Source organism: Panthera leo, chromosome B4 (genome assembly GCF_018350215.1).
Source record: "Panthera leo isolate Ple1 chromosome B4, P.leo_Ple1_pat1.1, whole genome shotgun sequence".
Lineage (NCBI taxonomy): Eukaryota > Metazoa > Chordata > Mammalia > Carnivora > Felidae > Panthera > Panthera leo.
The window spans coordinates 36,232,852-36,251,407 of NC_056685.1; the positions used below are offsets into that span (position 1 = coordinate 36,232,852).

At 35.6% G+C, this 18,556-nt stretch overlaps 1 protein-coding gene across 9 annotated transcripts in view; it reads right to left on the reverse strand.

Moving 5' to 3' along the window:
• The window catches only part of ERC1 (ELKS/RAB6-interacting/CAST family member 1), a 509,468-nt gene that overhangs the window by 377,184 nt on the left and 113,728 nt on the right, over positions 1-18,556 (reverse strand). For 6 of the 9 annotated variants that reach the window (XM_042945440.1, XM_042945438.1, XM_042945441.1 and 3 more), the window contains exons 5-7: positions 14,270-14,425; positions 12,927-13,010; positions 9,214-9,381 (exon numbers count right to left, since the gene is read on the reverse strand). In XM_042945440.1, coding sequence (XP_042801374.1) covers positions 9,214-9,381; positions 12,927-13,010; positions 14,270-14,425 — 408 coding nt within the window. The remainder of the gene's footprint in view (positions 1-9,213; positions 9,382-12,926; positions 13,011-14,269; positions 14,426-18,556) is intronic. The other 3 variants (XM_042945439.1, XM_042945445.1, XM_042945444.1) reach the window with 1 other exon arrangement.

An 18,556-nucleotide genomic window follows, 5' to 3' on the forward strand; every position in this document is an offset into this window, starting at 1 on the left:
TTTATGGTCTCTTTCTATTATCCAACGTTCCTAAGGGTCTAAACATTCTTATTTGTTCTTACTTTTGATATTGGTTCAGAATAAATTCCATAGGTGATTAACTAATTTGGGGTAGTAAGTTCATTCTAAGCATGGCTCTTATCTGTGGGAATCTGTGTGGACTAGGCTGAAATCTATGTTGGCAGCAGCTATGCATATTCAAACTCAAAGCTCATGAGAAGACACCTTTCCTCCAACTCTAAAACCAGGTAAGTCAGTTTCTAATATTATCAATTAATACTGGTAGGATTAATATTTGTCTAATCCACTTTTTCTCACAAAAGTCCTAGATTTACTCGGTTTCAAATCTGTACCCCATTTAGGGCCAATGTCTGCTCTCCACATGTCAGCATTAAAATATAAGCCCCTTAGTTACCAAAAAGAATAACCCTTCAGAACAACTGTACTTAGAGTCCTTGTTGACAGATGCTCGGTGTTGGAAGGGATGAGAAAAAACAGAGACATCTGCCCTGTCAGAGAGATAAACCAAAACAACTCTGAGAATCAATGTGGTAAATACACCATACCCGACATACCTCACAGTAGTTACACAGTCAGAATTACTGCTTTCACACTTTCATCAACTTGGAGAAAGAAATAAATTACTCAATCTTCAGTTCACTTAAAACTATCATTGACCCATGCAAAGTTCTATTGTGCCTTATTATTTTTCCATCCACATCCAATATCCATTCCTCCATCAATATGCAGCCATTCTAATATATTTAATATGTAACTGAATATGCATTAACTTAAAAATACAGAGGCTTATTTTTTATACATATTTTTTAACTCATATGAATGCTATATACCTCATTCTCTTACTTCTAAATATATATATATATATATATATATATATATATATATATATATATATATCCATGACCTTATGATTACTTCTAAGATCACTGCCTTTGACTTTTACATAGTATTCCATGGTATATACCCACTATATTTTACTTATCCAACCCCTCTAGAAATAACCATTGGGGCCGCCTTCAATTCCTTGTTCTACAGTGAGCACCCTTATAATATATGTTCTCCTGTGAGTCAGTGGGAGCCAACTATGCCATATACCTTACAAGCACTGAATATTAACTCAATTTCTAATTTTTACCAATTTGAACAATGGAATATATTTCATTGTCTCCAAAATTGAGGATCCCATGCTATATTTATTTGCTAACCCTTTAGGCTTCCTTGTTTGTTAATTGCCTACTTAAATCCTCTCTCTCATCCTATAGTCTCTTTTTCTTACTGATTTATAAGCATTGTTTTTTTATTCTATATTCCAATCTTTGTTATTTTGGGAGGCAGTGAAAATATCTTCTAATCAGTCACATATTTGTTAACTTTGCCAGTAGAGTTCTTTCTTGAATTGAAATACTTAAATTTGATGGTGTCATTTAAAATGTATCTTAAATGTATCCCACCTAATATACATTTCATAATTAGGCTTATAGGTTTCCCTTTCACACTGAGGTCTTTAATCAATATGGAGTCCACTGTTTTATCTGGTATGTGATAGGCGGCCAATTTCATTCTCTGTATGTCAATTGTCTAAACATTCTTTTAATCTGCACTAGTTTATGATGGTCCCATCTATATACATGTCTAAACTCTCTTTTTTCCCACTGGTCTATTTGCCCATTCCTTTGCCAGTACTACACAATTCCAGGGTGAATATTCAGGTTGGTTTATGGCTCTGTGGTATATTTTCAAATCTATTAAGGCAGATCTACCCATCTTTTCCTCTTTTTCTTCACTTTAATGTTAGAATAGCTTTATTTGTCAACGTAAGTTTTAAAATTTTGCAATTGTGGTCAAATACACATAACATAAAATTTGCCATCTTCACCATTTTTAAGTGTATAAGTCAATGGTGTTCAGTACATTCACAATGCTGTATTACTAATCTCCATAATTCCCTTCATCTTACGAAACAAAAACTGTTCCATTTAAAAAAAAAAAAAAAAAAACCTTCTCCATTCTCCCCAGCTCATAGCAACCACCATTCTCCTTCTATCTTTATGAATCTGACTTCTCTAGGTACCACATACAAGTGAAATGATACATTTTTTGTGACTTGTCCATGTAAAACTTAAAGTAAAATGAGTTTCTAAAAAAACACTGCTGAGTATTTTCATTGGAATTGAAAAATATGTAAACACTTATTTGGGGAGAACTGATATCTTACAGTATTAAATCATACCACTTATTGATAACAGATCTCTGAATTTATTTCTTTTTCCTTGTATCCTCTTGTAGAGTCTTGGGTTTTCTTGCTTCTTCTACTTTTTGGAAAACATTAAATATAAAAAATGATTATTTTTTAATGTTTTATAAAGTTCTCCTGGCAAGCCGAGTCACAGGATTTAGAAGGAGATAGGGTTGAGGCTGAATACCATTTTAATTTTCTATAATGATTACTGTTCATGTTTTCTATTAATTCTTGAACCTACTTTGTCATATTTTCCAGAAATGTATTCTTTTGTTCTGTCTTTATAAGCTTATCAGAATATAATTGCTTATAAATGTCTTTTATTATTTTTAAATTGTATGGTGCTAGTAGTTACTTCTTTATCATTCTGTAAGAGACATTCCTATCTGATTAGCCTTTTTAAAACAACACTTAGTTTATTTTATCCTCTACTGATTGCTTACTTAGTATCTGTTACCCTCCATTTTACTGTTTCTTTGGTTTTGTTATTTTTTTCCTAGTTTCCAGACTTATATACTTAGCTTATTTGCATTTATTCTTTATTATTTTCCAATAAACATAAAAACTAGACATTTACCTCTAGATACTAGAGGATTAGTTGTACCCCACAGATTTTCTTTTGCTTTCTGTTCCAGTCTCCTTCAACCCATGGTCATTAAGTAGTATATTTTCAACACTAATTCAAAAAGATACATGCACCCCTATGTTTACTGCAGCATTATTTCCAAAAGCCCAGATATGGAAGTAATCTAAGTGTCCATCAATAGACAAATGGATAAGGAAAACATGATATGTATACAATGAAATATTACACAGCCATAAAAAGGATGAGATCTTGCCATTTGAGACAATATGAATGGGCCTAGAGAATACTATGCTAAGTGAAGTAAGTCAGACTGAGAAAGACAAATACCATATGATTCCACTCCTAAGTGACATTTAAAAACAAAAAAATGAATAAATAAAAAAAGCACAATCAGGCCTATAAATACAGAAGACAAACTGATGGTTGCCAGAGGGCAGGGGAGTGGGGGGTTAGGCAAATTGGGTGAAGGGGAGTGGGAGGTACAGGCTTCTAAATATGGAATAAGTAAGTCACAGGAATAAATGCACAGCATAATGAATACAATGATATTGTAACAGCAACATAATGGAACAGATGGTAACTATACTTGTGGTGGACACAGCATAACATATAAACAAATCACTGAGTTGTACACCTGAAACTTAATGTAATATTATGTGTCAATTATACTAAAAGTACTACATTTTCAGATTCCAAATTTATTTATGGTGCAATTCTTCATTACTGATTTTTTTTTTAATTTATTTTTGAGAGAGAGTGTGTGAGTAGGCAAGGGGCACAAAGAGAGGGAACCACAGAATCCAAAGCAGACTCCAGGCTCTGAGCTGTCAGCACAGAGCCAGATGTGGGCTTGACCTCATGAACCATGAGATCATGACATGAACCAAAGTCGGACATTCAACCAACTGAGCCACCCAGACGCCCCTTCATTACTGATTTCTAATTCTGCTACATTGGCGTCAAAGAACACAGTCCAGGTGACTTTAATTCTTGGGAATTTTGACATATCCTCTGTGGCCTAACACATTTGATTTTTATGACTATTCAAGAAGTTCTTAAAAAGTGTTTTCTGTATTTGTTAGTGCAATATTTTACAGAATACCTATTTGAGCTTATTAAGGTTATTGAAATTTTCGGAATTGTTTTTTACTTTTGTTTCTTTGATCAAGTTCTGAAAGCAATCTGTACTAATGAGCAACTGCAACTGTTGGTTTCATCTATTTCTCACCACTGTTGTTTTACACACTTAAAGGCAATGTTGTTGGATGCATAAATGTTCACAATCATCTTATTTTCTTGATCTACTGCTCTTTTTATCAGTACATAACATCGCTCTTTGTGCTTTATAACTTCTTTGCCTTAAAAGATAATTTAATTAATGTTAAAATAAGTGGGAGGGCATATTTTCTTGATAAACCTTTTATTTTTTAAATTTTATCTATTTTTTATTTTTAATTCTGCTATTTTTTGTTTTATGCTTAACTCTTATTGACAAGATATTTCTGTATCTTATTTTTTAGTCCAATTGAGGTCTGTATTTTTTTAAGTTTATTTATTTCTTTAAGTTTATTTATTTATTTTGAGAGAGAGAGGGAGACAGTGCAAGCGGGGGGGGGGGGGGGGAGTGATAGGGAGGGAGATAGAGAATACCAAGCAGGCTCCACGCTGACAGCACAGAGCCCGATGCAGAGCTTGAACCCACGAACTGTGAGATCATGACCTGAGCTGAAACCAAGAGTTGGATGCTTAACTGACTGAGCCACCCAGGCACCTCGAGGTCTGTATTTTAATCTACGTTTAACTCATTGCATATATTGCCTTTCCCATATTCATACAATTTTGGCCAACATTTTTGGTGTCTACATACCATCTTGTTTCTCCCCATCCTCACTGCCTCATTCTTTTCTATTCTCCACTAGATAGACTAAATTTTATACTGAAGATTTGAAATTTATACACTGTTTTTATTCTCCTAGTATATTAACAGCAATACTTAACACTTATGTTTTCCTGGCATTTTCTCAAGTTTATCATTATTAGCATCTCCACAAACAAGACACGTTCACCACTGTGAATGGTGCTAATTCACCACTGGAGTTGGAAGACTGGTGGTGGTGGCAGGAAGCCCCCCAGATCTGAAAGCCTCTGGTATAGTAATATGTACCTCTACTCTGCCAACACTCTTTCTCTAAAATGATCTTCTACTCAGGTATAGAGAGAATGAGAAGGAAGAAGGGGCACTCAGAAGCTAGACAGGCCATCTTCACAAGCTCACTTGAATACCACACCAATGTTATACTGCAGTACCTGCCCCCACCACTACCCCATGACTCATACCTGGCTAAACACTGCTCACAATGGTAATGGAACAATGATCCACCTAGAACACTGGGAGAGAAACAGTCACTGAAAAATATCCCAAACCACCACATGATGCCAAGTCCTCCTTTATTCTGAGTTGTTTCATATATACACATATATTCAGATTCCACACAAGGAGGCATTATAGCATTATGATCAAGAACATAAGTTTCAGAGTTTCAATTGATCAGACTCTGAATCCCAGGCAGTAAGTCATGTAACCTCCATCTCTCCAAGCTTCAGTGTGCCACCTATAAAACATTATGACAATTCTTATTTGCTAGAAGATTACTGTAATGCTAACTAAGAAAATGAAAGAAAGTATACACCCCTGCATGATATGCAGAAAGCATTTAATGTTAGGTATTATCAAATATGTTTTTTAACTAGATTATCTCTCAAATGCACTCTAGCCCTAAGGGTGTATTACTAACTCTAAATATACTGGGGAAGTCAAAACTCTAGTTTGAAGAGCACAGCATATTGGGGTGCTTGGTTGGGAATGCAAGCAGAAGGTGCATGTCAAACAACAATGCCTAAGCTCCAGTGCCTAAACATGCTAGAGCCTGGGCAGTTCTTTACTTTGTGCTGGATGCCGAGTCTCTGACCAACTATGAAAGAAAAGTCACTTCCTATAAACTGTCAGTAAGAAATGGATGATACCATTCACCTGTAATAAACAGAACTCTAGGGACACCTGGGTGTCATCTGATATTTGATTTTGGCTCAGGTCATGATCTCAGAGTTTATGAGATCAAGCTCTGCACTGAGCATGGAGCCTGCTTGGGATTTTCTCTCTCTCTCTCTCTCTCTCTCTCTCTCTCTCTCTCTGCCCCTACCCCGCTTGTGTGTATGGGCATACTCTCTTTCTCTCTCTCAAAATAAACATTAAAAAAATAAAAAATAAATAGAATTCTAAAATTAAATGTTCTGGAAAACAAAAAAATTGTACTGCTTTGAGGCAATAAGGCTTCCATTATTTTAACATACTGATAAAATCAGCTCTGCTCATTGAGAACTCAAACAAAATAAATTCATTGTAAAGTCCACGGTATGTCATCAAGACTTAGAAACAAGAAAGTGGGCATAAAATAGAAAATTTATTGAAAATATTATATTATAATTTCCTGAAAGTCCCAGGGTATTAGTGAGAGTGGCCCCAAGTGCCAATCAAAAGTAATGTGCTAATTTAAAACTTCATGTAACTCTCAACAATAAAAACAACAATCCTTATCTTACCTAATCCATACCATTAATGTGAGGATCACATAAAACAACAGAGATCAAATAAAAGTGCTTATAAATATTTAAAAATATTTGAAATCCACTGGCATTTAATAATTCCCTCTAAATTCAGAGGAGAGCTACATAATTAAACATCTATTCTAGCCACAAAAACCTTAGGAAGCTGGTACTATCATTATCCTCATTTACAGATGAGGAAATAAAGGATTAAAGAGGTAAAGTAATTCATCCAACATCACATAACTAATGAACACAGACAGCTGCATTTCAAATTTAGGTCTGACTCCAAAGCCCATGGTTTTAACCACTATGTTACTAGATCCAGAACACTTCTGTGAAGGTTAACAGATTAGAAGAGATGTTCATAAAACAGGAGCAATTCCAGAGATACTATATATATTGTACACTGCCCATCACAAGAGGGCCTCATTCCCTGGACCATGAACAGGAAAAAAAAAAAGAAAAGAAAAAAATCAGGTCCTTTCCCATATCCCCATTTTACTTTAAGGATTTTTAAAAACTCCTTGATCCATGTTCTTTTTCACACATGCTTAGCGATGTGAGCATTAGATCAAAGTCCAAGACAGCTGAAGAAATGAGAACTAGATCAGTTAAGAGCAAATTACAGAAAATATATGAGAATTTGTTCAAAGAGCTGGTTCAAACTGCCTTTTATTGGGCTCTCATGAGAAAGATGCTTTGGAAAAAGTGACCCTGGTCAAATGTCACCAAAGTAATTTGAGAAAAAAAGTACATGCTAACAAATAGGCATATCACATTCATATAATCATCCTAGATTCAAAAGGACATTAGCTTTTACACTGTCATCCTTTTGGATGAGATAGTCATATTTGAGCAATTTGTCCTAGTAACTTATAGGGGTAATCACTGAAACTCAGTTACTTCCATAATGGCTAAAAACAAATATAAGAACCATTCAAGAATGACCACAAATAGTCTTTAGTCTCTATGGTACAAGATATCAATCACAAGCCCATCTGTGTGAGACCTAGCGAATAAGAACATTATTTGAGAGGGGTACAAAGAAAAGGATGGATTGCCAAGAGGAAAAAGTAATTTATTATCGACTGTGACAAGCTTTTAAATGTTTGCATTATCATTAACCAACTGCCTGGTTCTCTGATTCACACACCTGCCACCACCAGCCAATGCTATCACAGTAGTAAACTTGGACATAGGCTCACCTCTAAAACACTGGCACCCTCTTCTGACCTTTTTGCAGTACTGCATGCACACCAGTTACTGGGGTGAAAAATTCTAATAAAGCCATTAGTAATTTTGCAGGTAACATTTTCCAGATAATTTTATATTTGTAATTCCCTGGATGAACATAAAATTAGCTAAATAAACATATGAAATTGCATATCTTTTAAACAAACTTTATGCCAATGAAGAGAAAACCAACTGTGTTCTCTTAATATTTTCAGAGATTATATATTAGCTGATTTTATTACAATAGCTATAATGATGACAATAACGAATAGACAAAGATTTTATTGCGTGCCAGGCACTAGGCTGATGAGGCAGACACTCCTACTCTTGTCATCTTACAGATGTGGGGAAAGTGAGGCACAATGAAGTTAAATAACCCAGGATCATGTACCTGAGAATAAGTGGTAAAGCTGAATTTCAAACTATGGCCCTGCAGCCAAAATCTAATTTTATCCAAAATATCCCTGTGAGGGAAAATGAAGTTATCATGATAACATGAGACATGACTGAAATAGAAACAGTATAGGTTATAAGGAAAATTACAAACATATCATCCAAATCCCTCATTTTCAGCAAAGTCCCAAACTGTACAAAAATAAAATATTACATGAAAGAGTTTTGGCCATTTACCCATTCCTCCTCACTTGAAGATTCTCAATCTTCTGGGTCTATGTTTTTATACCTTCTTTTTACTCCTAATTCCTCTTTTCCCTTTTCTCTAACTATGCCCTTATTTACTTATCTGGTTCTTTAAATGAAAAGAAAAAAACTAATCCACATTGTATGCCTTTTCTTCTATAAAGCAGAACTACTTACCTATTTCTACCTAAATTCCCTATTTCACTATATCTTTAAAAAAATATTTAAGATAGTAAATCAAAATAACATCATGAATTCCTTCTCTTTGATCATTACAATTATGACAGATTCTCATCTGTATGGAATTATTTAGGGTATTCCTACCTAAAATCAGGGCTGAAAAACTGAATAATCTAAGATCTCTAAAAATAATAACTTGATTTTCACACAGGATACGAAGGCACATCATCTAACAATCTATGATTCAAAACAAGATCTATCTAAAACAATTCTAGATTCTGCAGTTTGCCTACATAAAGCTATTCATTATATCAAAAATTAAGAACACTTAATAATCTAAACACAGGGTAACCAAGGTCACTGTCATTCACGACTAGAAAATTCACATGGGTCAGAACAAAATACTCATTTAGATTTCTTTTTAACAACTACCGTTACATTTCATAATGTTAGAAGCACAAACTTAGGGAACGTCTAAAGAATTAAAAACATACACAAACTGCACCAGATTTAATTTATTAGATCTAAGAACTGAAACAAGATAGTTACATTTTTACTACAGTAACTGATCACACTGCTAAAGAATTAATCATTACATTATTCATATCTCCCAAATCTAACAAAAACAGCACAGGTAAAGGTGCCAAGGAATTGGCACGTGAAAGGTGCCAAGGAATTGGCTCCCTGAAAATTCCAGAATTCATTTTACCTCGGTCTGTAGGATGGCAGCCCTTTGTTCTTTAGCAGTCAAGGACTCCTTCAGCACTTCAATGTGTTGCTTACTGTCTGAAAACTGGTTTGTGAGTGTTTCTAGCTTTGTCTGTAGGGCTAGTAGTTCTGTGTCCTTTCTGGACAGCTCCTGCTTCACCTGACCAATCTAGAGGAAAAAACAGAACATTGTAAGTAAAAAAGAAATGAAACAATCACCTCTGATCTGAATCTTTTTGACAGATCTGAGTCACAAAATACTAACTATAGCATTAGTTTTATGACAAAACACAATTTATCTTTTTGTATCACCTAATCTTGGATAACCACCCACCACAAAAAACAACAACAACAAAAAAACAAAAACAAAAAAAACAGGTTTTCAACAAATAGGGATATCCCAGTTTTCAATTATTGTGTTTCCTAAATACTCTTCAAAATCTCTTAGAAAAAGAATAGACAGAGAAAAATCCCAATTAGACTACTATGAGATAGCAGGAAGCACCTGAATACTATTGTGCTGATCAGTTTTCATTTTATTAAGTCAGACCTCTTAAAACATAAAGCAGGATTAGTGTAGATGTAAAACAGAAGGAAAAAAGAAAACCTCCTAGCATTGCCATTTAAAGCAAAATTTGAAAGCTGCTGCTAGTATACTTTTTATTTTTTCATTCACAAACAAAAGTTTACATAAAATCCTTATCTTAAAAAGCCACCATTAGTGTTTTAAGGCATTATAAACCTGTGCCTTTTAGAAATCACATAATTTTGAGGAGTTAGAGATACTGACCTAAAAAAAGATTCCACCAACAAAGTTCTATCATCTACAACATGTCGTATGAACTAGGTGGATAAAAGTATATGACTTAAATGCATAAAAGCTCAGCCATAAGAATCTACATGTGTAATTTGAATCTGAATTATCTGACAGAAAATCCGTAAGTCAAGAGGCATCCATTCATTCTCCCATAAATTTCTCATCTTAACTTTAAAAAATTTTTATTTCAAACATCTCATTTACATCTAAGAATTTTCTAAATAGGCTCTTATTGTAAATGTACAACAAATAAACAAAAATCAGAATTGCTTTTACATTCTGTCTAGTGCCTAGCAAGGTAGCTAGCTGTGCACTAACAGATTAATGACCAGAAGTATAAATCCCATAAGAAGTCCATAATTTATTTCAGCATTACTGATGAAACGAAAAGTACTTTGTATTTTTTTACATCTACAGAATCTGTACTATAATAATCTGAGGTATAAAGGACAATTTTGAGAACAATTTCACATGAGGAAGTGTGAAATAAATATTACTTTAATTAAAATTAGACTTTTGGGACGCCTGGGTGGCTCAGGTAGTTAAGTGACTGACTTCAACCCAGATCATGATTTTGCAGTTCATGAATTTGAGCTCCATGTCAAGCTCTGTGCTGACAGCTCAGAGCCTGGGGCCTGCTTCAGATTCTATGTCTCTCTCTCTCTCTCTGCCCCTCCCCTGCTCATGCTTTGTCTCTCTCTCTCTCTCTCAAAAATAAATAAAAATATTTTAAAAATAAAAAATAAATTAAAATTAGACTTTAAGGAGCACTAAAAATTAATTTCTAATTTACTCTTCTTGCTTAGCAACAAGACAAGCCTTTTCTCATATGCATGAAAATTCTATTTGCAGATTTAATTAATTATTCATTCATTCAACAAATATTTCTATATGTTTATTGTATGCAAACTACTATAGGATACTAAGAATGTCAGTGGAAGATAATTGTAAATGGCAGCTATCTTCATCCTGTAATATACAGATGTACCCTGAGTTACCACATACTGTAATGCTGTGGCATCTTTCATGACATCCCTTTCCTAACAAAAAACACATATTAGTATTTTTCTATCCTTAACATACAGGTTGCACTAAAAATACACTTATGGTATGAATTGATTAGGAGAAATGTTTAAAATTTTATCACTTCCTCAGCTAAAGAACTATTACGGCTTAAAGATTACTCAAATTTCCAACTACTTCCAATCATGTGATTAAAAATAAATATAAAATCCTTGTTTCCTCAGCATCTACATTTTTAAATAATCTTCAAATATTACTATATTGACCATAAAGAATGAAAAAGGAAGAAAATATTCTAAATGGAAAGCAGAGTTTAGAAGCACACATTTTCCATAAAAGTTAGGAGCACAAGGCTTTGCAATCACACCTGAGGATAAGTGTGTCTTTGAGTAATTACCTCTCTAAGTCTTGTTTTCCTAATCAGTAAAATGGAGCAAGTAAACTAATGTTACTGTATTTAGACATTAAATAAAATAATGTATGGAATGTGCTTATCCTGTTGTTTGGTATAACAAAGAAATATTTATAATAGGTAAGGAAAAAAAAAAGTAAAGTTATAGATCAACTACTCCTCTAGATAATACAGTTACTGTAAACCAAAACCAAATTAGTCCCTTTTAGACAAAATATGTCACTTTATTATCTGTATTATAAAGTGGTCCATAAATAGCAAAAATATCAAATTAGCACAAGTTTTGTTTTGTTTGGTTTTGTTTTAATAATGCTGCATTCCTGTCTTATCCCACAATTACTTTCAGGAGCAGTTTTTCCTGACATTTGTGTGACATATGTGCACATGGCCTAGCCACAGAGCAGTAAGTAGACTGAAGAGCTTACCAGCACGGGTTCTGGAATCAGACTGCTTACATAAAAACCAAACTCTGCCCCTTACTAACTATATATTTTTTTTTAATTTAAATTTTAGTTAACATACAGTGCGATACTGGTTTCAGGCACTAGTTATATTTCCTAAGCACCACTCTGTTACCTCAGTTTCCTCATCTATAATTTGGGGGTGATAATATACCTACCTTAGCAGGTTATAAATGCTTACTTACATGTTAGCTACTTTATTATTTTTTTATTGTATTTTGAAATGGAATTTAAGTTCTTTAAACAGAAGATTAAACTAGATTTAGACACTTAAAGTATGTTTCATGCTAATTTTAATTTACTAGATAACTCTAAGCAAATCACTTTCTATATATCTGTTCTAAAAAAAGTAACATCTGTTGTAAAATCACCTAATGGTGACTTAAAGATAATACATATGAAGTTAAAGCACTTTACTCAAGAATTTCAAATTCTACGAGAGTCGATATTAAAAGTTCTCATCACAAGAAGAAAATAAAATTGTAACTATGCATGGGTACTATGTAGGATGTTAACTAGACTTACTGTAGAGGTCAGATAGATAGACAGATCTCAAATCATTATGTTGTACATGTATCAATTATACCTCACTTTTAAAAAAAAAGAATTTTAAATTCAGATAAACACTACAACCTAGAATATCTACATATTCTTATACCAAAGAAGAGAGATCATCATTCATATAAACAGCAAGTATCTACAAAAGGAAAGGACTTAAGAAAAAACAAATTTTGAAGTACAATCCATACAGTGACAAAAGCAACAATAAAGAACCAGATATAGGGCTTCCAGAACATGTGAAGGCTCACTGCACACAAAGTGACATATGGGTCAAACTGGTGAACATGAGTCGGTTAAAGAGCAGAGCAGGCTGGTTAGTGCTAGTATTGGGCAAAGCTGCCAACCAAAGAGAATGAAAGTATAAGCCACCCAGAAGCCAGAGCCAGCAGGGTCCCACTGTGGGATCACTGCTCACAAAGAGTAAATCTTACGGCAAAGACCTCAGCCTGAAGACCAGCCGCTCTCTTTTTCAGCTCCTCCCCTTGAGCCTCTTTCGAACTTAGCTCCTCCTTCAGTTGTTCTACCTGTCACGACATTGTTATTCTTTTTCACTTATGTGTCAATTTAGGTATTATCTGCTTTTCAGCCAGAGCAGTAACTGGAAATGACAATAATTTAAATAACACAATCAAATCTGTTCCCTTAATTCCCTCTTCAAAGCACCCTAGATGATTCTCTATTTTCATTCACAGGATTTTTTAAATGTACTCAAATGTGCCCATCAGCAAATGGAAAGCAGAAATTATACTGTAGCATATTTTGTTCTCAAATTAGCGTGAAAAATACAAACTAACAGAAAGTTGGATATGTGAATTGTTAAGTTCTAAAATTAACATAAATTGTCAATAGTCACTGATAACAGATTCTTAAAATAATAAAGGAATATTTTACAGACTTTTATGCCAGCTATGGATACCACAGCAAGAAACTAGAAACCAGAGAGGGAGTTAGAATAATGGTGTATCATTCCTTTATAGTTTTCTGTTCTGAGAAACTGGCGAACTAATACAATTGGGATGCAGGAGGTATTTATTTTCTAGCTAATATTTTATCATCACAATTAGATTTTTAATTAAACCAAAACAAACCTAGCAAATTGATAGCCGTAATAAACTAGATCTTCCAATTTGCCTAAATAGGTATAGAATCAAACTAAATGGCTTTGGATCTAAGGAAAAAATATTGTGCCTAGTTAATACATATGAACTGACATGTCTCTCTGGTAGGTATCCTACTATAGATATATCAGAAGTACACATGGGAAACAATAAACCTGATACAAATGGATCTTTTCTAGGGAACGGACCAAAGGGCCTTCCTTTTTATGTAACTGTATTTGAAGGGAAAACATGATTTAAGCCATTTCAGGGGAAAAAAAAAAAAAAAAAAAGGTAGGGGGACTGGGTTCAGCCTCTCAGGGTTTGACTATTAAAATACAACTACACAAGAGGTAAAGAACTTGGTGTCTCATGTTCTGAGAAAAACTCAATTTGATGGAATTTATTGAATCACCTCTGAAGTACTAACAGATATAAATGTTAAACTGTGACAATACATATCAGCATTATACAATGAATAATTTTCTTTTAAGGGAAAACTTGAAATAACTATTTATCAGTAATTCTAACTTTAATTCTGGGAAAGTTCAATTCGAAAGAATTATAAGTCTTCTTCCCTGAAGTTTGATAAAACAATGTGAAGCTCTTCATCATCACTAAGGAAACAGAAATATGTATCAACTTCTCAAACCTCTTTTAAAAATTACAGTATCACACACCATTACCTTATTTTTCATAAATTTAGAATGGCTCCGATAGACCTCCATTTGTTTCATTTCTTCCTCCCGTTCTTCAGTACTCAAGGCTCCATTTGATTTCAGCATTTGAATTTCCTCTTCCAAGTCTCGGAGTCCACGCTCCATAGAGGAAATTTTTGAATCCTGAAGACAATGGAAGATTTAGACATTATTCACAAAGAATCAGAGAAGTTGAAAATCTCAGTCTTTACAGATGTTGAATTCAATAAAGATAAATATGCAGGAAAACTGCTGTCTAGCAACTGGTGTCTTGCTTCTAAATTAATATATCCTTTATGGCCACTTAGGTGGAAGGAAGATAGCTCGTACCTATAATATGATTTTTCCTCTGTCTCCTCCTCCAGTCTGCACCCTTTTGTTTAAAGTTGAGAGTATACGGGCGCCTGGGTGGCTCAGTTGGCTGGGCATCCGACTTTGGCTCAGGTCATGATCTCACAATTCGTGGGTTCGAGCCCCACGTCAGGCTCTGTGCTGACAGCTCAGAGCCTGGAGCCTGCTCCGGATTCTGTGTTTCCCTCTTTCTTTGCCCCTCCCCTGTTCACACTCTCTCTCTCTCTCAAAAAATAAACATTAAAAAAAATGTTTTTAAATAATAAACATTTAAAAAAAATTTAATGGAGTCCACCCTCTCAAACCCTGCTGCTACTTTATCAACTAAGATTATGTAATATTCTAAATACTTGGTTGTCATTTCAACAATCTTCACTAGTAGAGTCCATCTTAAGAAACCACTCACTTTGCTCCTCTATAAGAAGCTACTCCTCATATGTTCAAGTTTTAGCATAAGATTCAATAAATTCAGTCACATCTTCATGCTCCACTTCTGATTCTAGTTCTCTTGCTATATCTACTCCATTTGCAGCTCTTCTTCCACTGAAGTTTTGGACCCCTCACAGTCATCCAAGAGGGTTGGAATCAACTTCTTCCAAACTCCTGTTCAGGTTGATATTTTTACTTCTTCCCATGAATCACAAATGTTCTTACTGGCATCAGGAATGGCAAATCCTTTCCATAAGGTTTTCAATTTACGTGGCCCAGATCTTTCATAGGAATCACTATCTATGGCAGCTGTAGCCTCACAAATATATTTCTTAAATAATAATACCTGAAAGTCAAAATGACTTCCTGATCCATGGGCTGCAGAATGAATATTTTGTCAGTATGCATGCAAACAACAATAATCTCTTTGTACATCTCCATTAGAGCTCTTCAGTGAGCAGGTGCATTGTCAATTGAACAGCCATATTTTTAAGGCAATCTTTCTCTCTGTAGTAGGTCCCAACAAGCGGGCTTAAAATATTCAGTAAACTATGCTGCAAACAGATGCGCTGCCATCTAGGCTTTGTTTACAGAGCACAGCCAGAGTAGAATCAGCATAATTCTTAAGGCCCTCGGAGTTTTTGGAATGATAAATGAGCACTGGCTTCAACTTAAATGTCACCGGCTGAGTTAGCCCCTAACAAGAGAGCCAGCCTATCTTTTGAAGCTTTGAAGCCAGATACTGACTTCTCCTCTAGCTATGAAAGTCCTAAATGGTTTCTTCTTCCAATAGAAAGCTGTTTCATATAGGGGTGCCTGGGTGGCTCAGTTGGTTAAGCATTTGACTTCGGCTCAGGTCATGATCTCACAGTTTGTGGGTTTGGGCTCTGCGTCAGGCTCTGTGCTGACAGCTCAGAGCCTGGAGCCTGCTTCAGATTCTGTGTCTCCCTCTCTCCCTGTCCTTCCTCTGCTTGTGCACTCTCTCGCTCTTGCTCTCGCTCTCTCTCTCAAAATAAATAAGCATTAACAATTTTTTAATTAACAATAAAAAAAAAGGAAGTTGTTTCATTTACATTGAAAATCTGTTGTTTAGTGGAGTCACCTTTATCAATGATCTTAACTAGGTCTTCTGGATAATTTGCTACACCTTCTCCATCAGTACCTGCTCTTTTTTTTTACCTTGCACTTTTATGTTATGGAAATGGCTTCTTTCCTTAAACCTCATGAACCAACCTCTGTTGGTTCAAACTTTTCTTCTGCAGCTTCCTCACCTCTTTCACCCTTCACAGAACTGAAGAGACTTAGAGCCTTGTGCTGGATTAGGCTTTGGCTTAAGTGAACATTGTAGCTGGTTTTATCTTCTATCCAGACCACTAATACTTTCTCCATATGAGCAATAAGGTTGTTTAACTTTCTTATCATTCGTGTGTTCACTAGAGTAGAACCTTTCGTTTCCTTCAAGAACTTTTCCTCTGCATTCACAATTTGGCTGTTTGGTGCAAGAGGTCTGGCTTTCAATCTATCTCAGCTTTGGACATGCCTTTCTCACTAAGCTTAATCATTTCTAGCTTTTGATTTAAAGTGAGAGATATGAGCCTCTTTTCACTTGAACACTCAGAGACCACTGCAGGGTTATTATTTGGCCTAATTTCAGTATCGTTGTGTCTCAGGGACTAGGGAGGCCCAAGGAGAGGGAGAGAGACAGGGGAACAGAAGGTCAGTGGAATAGGCAGAATGAACACATTTCTCAAGTTTGCCATCTTATATGTGCACAGTTTGTGGCACCCCAAAACATTCAGTAGTAATATCAAAGACCACTGATCACAGATCACCAGAACAGTAATGAAGAAGTTTGAAATATTGAGAGAATTACTAAAATGTGACACAGAGACACGAAGTGAGCAAATGCTATTGGAAAAACAGTGCCAAAAGACCTGCTTGATGCAGGGGTGCCATAAACCTTCAATTTGTAAAAAATACAGTTTCTGCAAAACACAATAAAGTGAAGCAATAAAACGAGGTATGCCTGTAAACTATTTCAATTGCACTATCTGAAAATTCACCTTTAACATTATTATAAATCTTCCTAGAAAGATCAGGATGTAGTCCCTTAAGAATAACTAAAGAAGCACCTGGGTGGCCCAGTCGGTTGAGCATCCAGCTCTTGATTTTGGCTCAGGTCCTGAACTCACAGTTTGTGGGACCAAGCCCCACATCAGGCTCCATGCTGACAGCACAGAGTGATTCTCTCTCCCTTTCTCTCTGCCCCCCCCCCAAAACAAATAAACTTAAAAAAAAAAAAGAATAATAACTGAAATACTAGGCATACACATGCGACTAACCTGCAAATGAAATGTGGTTTACCTCTGACATTAGTTTTGGGAGGGGAAGATGGATAATGAAAGGGAGCCAGTGGAAAGAAGGAGTGTATTTCTAGCATCACTGGTGCTTCACACAAGACAAAATCACCTCCAGCAATCAACTCAAGCTCCACACATCACACAGACAGCCTCTAACTCTACAAAGCCGCCATAAGGCCCCCAAGACACATTATCCATTTTCTCCTCTAACTCCAACACAAACACATGGGCAGCTCTTGACCAAATCAGCACCCTCACTACCAAATCATGTCCCATAAGTTCCTCCCCAAATGGGACCAAACTGTAACTGAAAGTCACGAAGAAGGCACTGACTGCCCAGATAAGAGACGTGGCAGGCTACTCGCTGAAATCAGGACAGAAAAGTAGTATCTGATATGCTCAACTAATTCTAGCACCAACTCAATCAGACTGAGACTGGGTTTATTTGAGAACAGTCCTTCTAACAAGGTTTCTTACTCCTACAATGTATAATAACTAAGTAAATAAATTCCTTTTCATCTTACGACTCTGTACTTCCCCAGCTCTGGGTCTCCCCATCATTAATCAGCCAATTCCACTAACCTATTGAAATCCCCTGTTGCTTGCTAAATTTCCCAAATCCTCACTTTTTCTTTTGCAAAAGTTGTCTCCCTACCCCAAGTAAAACCTGGCTTTCCAAAAGGATGTAATTTCCCTGAACTCTCTCCAATGAGGGTCACTAATCCCCCAGTACCAGAAAGGAGCAGGGGAAAAAGTATAGGCAACCTCCCAGTTCCTCAATGCTGCTCCCTTTATTTTACAGCTCATACTCCTTTTCACTCTACCCCCTCCTCACTACTTCCCCATCCCTCTTGGCCATTAGAAAAACGTCTTTGGCACCTGGCTCACAATCAATCTTCCCTTCAAATGCCACTCTTGCCATCATCCTAGGATTTCAATGTCTGAATTTCAATGACCTCAACCACCAGTCCACTTCAGCTATCCAGTCGACAGGACTACCCTCTGGATCCTATCATCACCCAGGCCTATTGCAGGCTTCTCCCCAGGCCTAGTGCACCATCATCCTCTATTTGCCATTCCTCAACCTCACAGAGATCTTCACCTCACTAATGGTCACATTTTCTCCCAACCTGTC